This window comes from Artemia sp. Qi Xiang Cuo, chromosome 12 (assembly GCF_049724085.1).
Source record: "Artemia sp. Qi Xiang Cuo chromosome 12, ASM4972408v1, whole genome shotgun sequence".
In the NCBI taxonomy this organism is placed as follows: Eukaryota; Metazoa; Arthropoda; class Branchiopoda; order Anostraca; family Artemiidae; genus Artemia; species Artemia sp. Qi Xiang Cuo.
In genome coordinates this window covers 66,931,138-66,937,137 of record NC_142805.1, presented here as the reverse complement: position 1 = coordinate 66,937,137, position 6,000 = coordinate 66,931,138, and the positions used below count along the sequence as shown (strand labels likewise).

At 33.7% G+C, this 6,000-nt stretch overlaps 1 protein-coding gene across 1 annotated transcript in view; it reads right to left on the bottom strand.

Moving 5' to 3' along the window:
* Nucleotides 1-309: 309 nt before the first annotated feature.
* Nucleotides 310-6,000, bottom strand: part of LOC148946423 (uncharacterized) — a 42,818-nt gene continuing 37,127 nt past the window's right edge. Inside the window, exons 10-11 of the mRNA XM_089097693.1 lie at nt 5,415-5,584; nt 310-1,655 (exon numbers count right to left, since the gene is read on the bottom strand). Coding sequence (XP_088953819.1) covers nt 1,647-1,655; nt 5,415-5,584 — 179 coding nt within the window. The 3' untranslated portion in view covers nt 310-1,646. The remainder of the gene's footprint in view (nt 1,656-5,414; nt 5,585-6,000) is intronic.

Here is a 6,000-nt window from a genome sequence, read left to right as displayed (position 1 = left end):
TTCTTCAAAAATTACGAAGCTATTAGGGCAGTATCATATTTTCGTCAGTATTGCCACAATGAACCATGAAAATATATAAGCAAAAGTAAGTGCTGAAACTTGACAAAGCTTTTTGTTCGTATAAATTAAAACATCAAACAGATTTAAGCAATATGCCTTCATAGAAAAGCTACACTTTCGTGAGCTGTTGGTACCAAATTTATTTTTAGCTTATTTTTCACCCACATATCTTTTTTTATTTGGCACCCACTACTACCAAAATGGCACCTGTATATAAAGGTACTACCCACTACTACCCACTACTTCAAAAATTGGATTACCGGTGTTTTCTAATATTTGAAGACACGTATAATTGCACAAATTTCAACTTAATCAATTTAAACAATCAAATATTATCTTCACTGTCACTGGTACTTTGACACAGTGTCTGAAACCTCTGAACAAATATGCAATTACAATACAAAACTGAAAAGTCATCCATTTATACTTTTTTATTTTTAAGTATTTAGTCCTAGAAGGCCTAGCATTCGCAAAGGAGAATTTTAGCATAAAAATGTCAATTTGCTATAAAAAAGCTCATTATTTTTCTTTTAGTCTTTTCATCTGCCTTCTCAAATTTATCTTGCTATAGGCATTGTTCAACAAGGCAGTTTTGAAACCCTCCAGAGTTTCTAGGATATCGGTTATACTTTCTCTACCAGCGTATTTTCGACGTAACATCTTAAATTAGGTATTGTTTTCTTAGACCACACGGCCTATCTATAACGAACAAATAAACTTTCAAATGGGGATACATCCATTTATTTAGACAGTCAAAAACAGGCATAAAAGCTCCAGATGGAAGACGGTCGCTGTATATGTGATCAAAATATCTCGACTTTTTTGCGTGTTTTTTCACTGTCTAGATGAATGGATTTATCCCCATTTGAAAGTTTATTTGTTATTTTCCAGTATTTCTTCGAAGTTCTTTTCCAGTTAATTTCAAAGAAACTGCTAAAATACAATGTTCTCCAAGCATCAGAGCACCCTTCCTCGTTAGCCCCTCCCCAAAAAAAGTCTAACTGAAGTTCCACAGTTTTTTAGGGAAAAAGTGAGATAAACCACGATACCTATTGGATACAAGCTCGACATCAGTTGATCTTCACAATAAAAAATAAATTAAAAAAAATGAAAAAACCAGGTTACTGGCCCTCACTTAATAGCTCAAACACAGGGCAACCGAAAATTATTCGTCACTGTCATATTAAGAATAAACAAAATTAAAGCAAAATGCTAGGAAAATAAAAACAAACAGACTAATAGAATTTAAATAAGTGAAAATACAAAAAGTGATATTATTAATAGTAAAATTACAATTGAAATAAATCAAAGGAGATAAAGATTAATAAACGTAGACAATCCATTTGAGTAAAGAACAACAAAATAGGCCTAAATCATTATAGCTGACCATGAACAGCGGTGAAACAAGTATTAAGCAATCTAAATAAAAAAAAACAACATCAACATGATTAGAAAAACGACAAGAGGAAAAAATACAAATATTGAAGCAACAAAAAGCAGTCACAAATAATAGTCACCAGATTTACGCACTAATGTAATTAAAAAGAAATCCTTTGGCACAACTGCAACTCGAGCACAAGGAATGCCTATGACACCTAAAAGGATAAATATATTTTAAAGACATAAATATGTTCGTGAAATGGCACAAATACATCACTTTCATCAGAACGGTTGGGGTGGTTGAAAAGTATTTATATTATTTCAATCTTGGTTAACTTATACTCGTGCTGGGAAGGCCTATACGCAGGGGCGGATCCAGAGCAAAATCTTTAGGGGGGGGGGAGCAATGTGACAAGGGCACCAATAATTGACCAAGCTGACAAATTTATTTTTAAAAAAGAGTAAAAATAGAAAGAAAAACAACGAATGAGGGTGCCTGAAAAGATCTTGAGGGGGGGGGGCTGCCCCCTTGGATCCGCTACTGCCTCTACTCTTTCTTCTCCATTCTTTCGACTTCTTTTTTTGTCCTTTGCTGCTTGCTTTCTTGATCTGTTCTTAATTTTGTCTCAAGGTGTATTACTTTGAAGTGTTAATTTTATTTTGCCCTGTGTTAGCCAAAGTAGAAATTTTGTCATAACTGATGTATTGATAAAGGATTCACTTTACACATAGCTAAAAGCTTTCGGATTTTCCGCTGCTAACTAGACACCAAGTATTGAACTATATTGAATAGAAATCGATACATTGCTATTATCAAACCGGCCGAGGCGATTCCAAAGTCTTAAAGTTTTAAAGTCCCTCCAGAAATAGTACAATAAAATATCAGTAAAAACCGGCGCGGAAGTGGAAATTCCTCTCATTCATTTTTTTTCCAGCAAGTTATGTCAACCCTCTCGCCCACGTACCCACCCATCACCACGTACCCACGTAACCACCCACCACCTTCTCAATATGAAACATAGCGATGCTGGACAGAAAATTGATTTTTGACCCTGTCCTGGGATCTATTTTAGTATCAGCTGAATTTCAGCAGTTTCAATCCTTTATAATCTTGCCGTTAGTCTTATTGGCCAGGTAGTTCAATTTATTTCTTCTCGAAAGCCAAGATTTCGGTAGAAAATTAATCAGTTATCAAATCTTTTTATCTTTTCATGCATGGAGGAACGTCATTACTTTTTGCGGTTGAGAGAGAAGATAGCATATCATGAAACATTTAGAGCTCTTAGAAAACCAAAGGCAACGAAAGAATTCTAGATGTATAGTAAATATATTTTATTATATATGTAAATATATGTTGTAAGTAATAATATATTATTTTCACAAAATTCATGTTGTTATTCCGCCGTAAAAATGAAATTTTTTTAACTTTATCATAATAATCTACACCTTCGTTAATTTAACTACTCAGCCTTAAACATTTAACGAGAACCAATGATTTAAGTTATACTTTGATGAAGTATAAAAGGTAAAAAGAATCAGTAGAATCAATGAGGGGGGGATACCCCCTCCTATTGTTAAATGTTGCTATAAATCCTTACATCACAATCATCAAACTGGTTGGAGCAGATCAAAAAGCCTTTACGCTACAAGAGGTGAATTTTCAAAAGAATGTAAAAGCTAAAAATCGCTCTCAGATTACTCTCAGATCAATATCAAACAATATCGATACATCACTATCATCAAACCAGTTGGGACAGTTCAAAAGCCTTTACGTTCCAAGATGTGAATTTTCAAAAGAATGTAACAGCTAGAAATCACTGTCAGATTACTCTTAGATCGATTTCAATAGATATCGATAAATCATTATCATTTAACCAGCTGGGGCAGTTCAAAAGTCTTTACGCTGCAAGACATGCATTTTCAAAAGATCGTAAGAGCTAAAAATCACTCTCAGATTACTCACAGATCGATATCAGTAGATATCAACACATTTCTATCACCAAACCCGTTGGGGGCGGTTCAAAAGTATTTATGTTGCAAGATATGAATAGGTAAAAATTACTCTTGGATTTTCGGCTGCTAACAAGATATATAACTAAATTCAATAGAGATCAATACATCACCATCATCAATCCTGTTGGATCGGTTCAAGAGTCTTTATGTTTCAAGACGTGGATAGGTAAAAATTACTCTTGTATTTGTGACTAATAATCAGATATTTAACTATGTTGAATAAAAATGTAAATCAAGCAGAATTATCATCAAAATGAAAGGAAGTTCAGAGTTTATCCTTTAGTTATCTATGGAAGAGTATTATGCACATTGCTTAAACCAATAACAATAAAAGTATCTCAATCTAATAACAAACCATAAGAAAACAAACAACAGTTTGGATAGCAAATACAGAGAACAACAAAAAATCTAATGAGCTCAGCCAAAAGAAGAAAAAGAAAAGCTACTACTATTAGCTCCTTACCCTAAGCCACATGAAATCAGCACAGCTGTACACTCTTCTTTTTAATTTTTATCACACGGCAACGTGGCCTAATGTAAGATAGGATTTATTAATCCAAAGAAAGAACAAAAAAAAATTTGATATCAAAAATACCCCCCACCCTCCCGCGAGGTCTATGCAGTTATACACGCTTCTTTTTAATTTTATCACATGGCAACATGGCCTAATGTAAGAAAAAAACATCCAATATCGAAAATACTCCCACCCCCGCGAGGTCTATGGCCTGGAATACATAGAGAGATGATTCTACGAATGATTATTGGTTAAGTGTTGTAATATACTAATTCGTTCTTTAACCAGTTTTATATTAATTTTTACTTTAAATCATTTTATGATTTGGATGCCAAATTGTTATACCCACTTTTTAATTTATTGGTCTTTTTTGGTGCTGCAGTTTTTTTGTCTTTCTTGTTGTCTTTTTTCTTATTTTGGATTCTGAAATGGGAGTTCAGCCAATAAGAGCTCATGACAGACATTTTACAACCCACATCATCAGATCTATTCTTATGACCTTTAACAACCCAAATGATGACGTCCTGCTTTTAGTTTTGTCTGTAAGATAAGCCTGTCAATTGTATTGCACAAAGGAAAAAAGTCATTAGAGAGCATAAAATAAAATATAATAAAATAAAATAGTCATTAGGAGCATAAATAAAACTACTAAAGGTAAACGAAAGAGCATGAAATACAATACTGATTTTGTAAAAGTGAAGAAAAGGCTCAATAATTGCAATAGTTTATTTCATTTTTGATTGCAGTATTTGTTTTATTTCACAGTATTTTAATTTTTTGGGTGGTTCAAATATTGCCGCTGATGACGATTATATAAAGTTATAGTATTTGGAAATTTATTATGCTTTTTCGGTTCCACTGTCTCAAGTTTCTTTCTGTGATTTTATTTCTTCATTTTATTTCTGCTCTTTGTTCCTTCTCTAGGTACATAACAGAAATTCACTGTTACTCTCCCACTAAATTAGCTGGCTCGTGAGAACCACAATATAATATTTGATGGAAAACCAGTGAAGTTTTTATTGTTAATCCCAAGTCTGACAATCCCTCTAGGCATGAAGAAGAAAAAAGCAGAAGAGCAACAGAAAGCCAGTGTGGTAATTATTGTTAATTCGAAGTCTAATAATACCCCTTGACGTGAAGAAGAAAAAAGCAAAAAAGCAGCAGAAAGCCAGAAAACAGCAGAATGCAGGAGAAAGCCATAAAACAGCAGAAAACCAGTGTGGTTTTTATTGTTAATTCCTAGTCTGACAATCCCTCCTGACATTAAGAAGAAGAAAAAAAGCAGGAGAAAGTCAGAAAAAAGCAGAAAGCCAGTGTGTCTTTTATTGTTATTCGTGGCAAACGAGGGCTTTAAATCAATTGAAAGGTCAATCTTTGCTTCAAGAAAGAAACCATTTTTATGTTCCACAATTCCTCTTGACATGAAAGAGAAAATCAGAAAAGATACCTGCTCCCATCCAGCTGCTTCTCCTGCCATTTGATAATGTTGTTTCCTAAGAGAGGAAAGTCGGACGCGTTCCTGCTCCAAAGAATTTTCTAGCTCCTTTACTCTGATCTGCGACTCCATTTCTAATTTTTTCGCTTGATGAAGTGTCAATTTGGAGAAATCCATTTGGGCTGAAAAATTCGCACATTAAGAAAAAAGAAACAAAAAAGGAAGGAAGGAAGGGAAAAGGAAAAGGAAAGACGGAAGAAAGGAAAGGAGGAATAAAGGAAGGAAGGAAAAAAAATAAAGGAAGAAGCAGAAGCAGAAAATAGTTCTTAATTATTTCGGGATACGCTATGACTTGGTGTATTTATGTTCAGCTATTTTAATATTAACCTAAACAAAGGTCCAGTAACGGAAGACTCAAGTCCCATATTAAACCATATTTTCATTTGAAATACTAAAAATTAAGAGATGTGAGAACATTATTGTCAAAAGTATTGCACTTTTAGCACTGTCCCAAACACATAATTTCAAAACGGTCGGAAGTACCAATGAAATTGGATTTGCACAAGACTGATCATATCAAACAGGTATTCCTATTAGG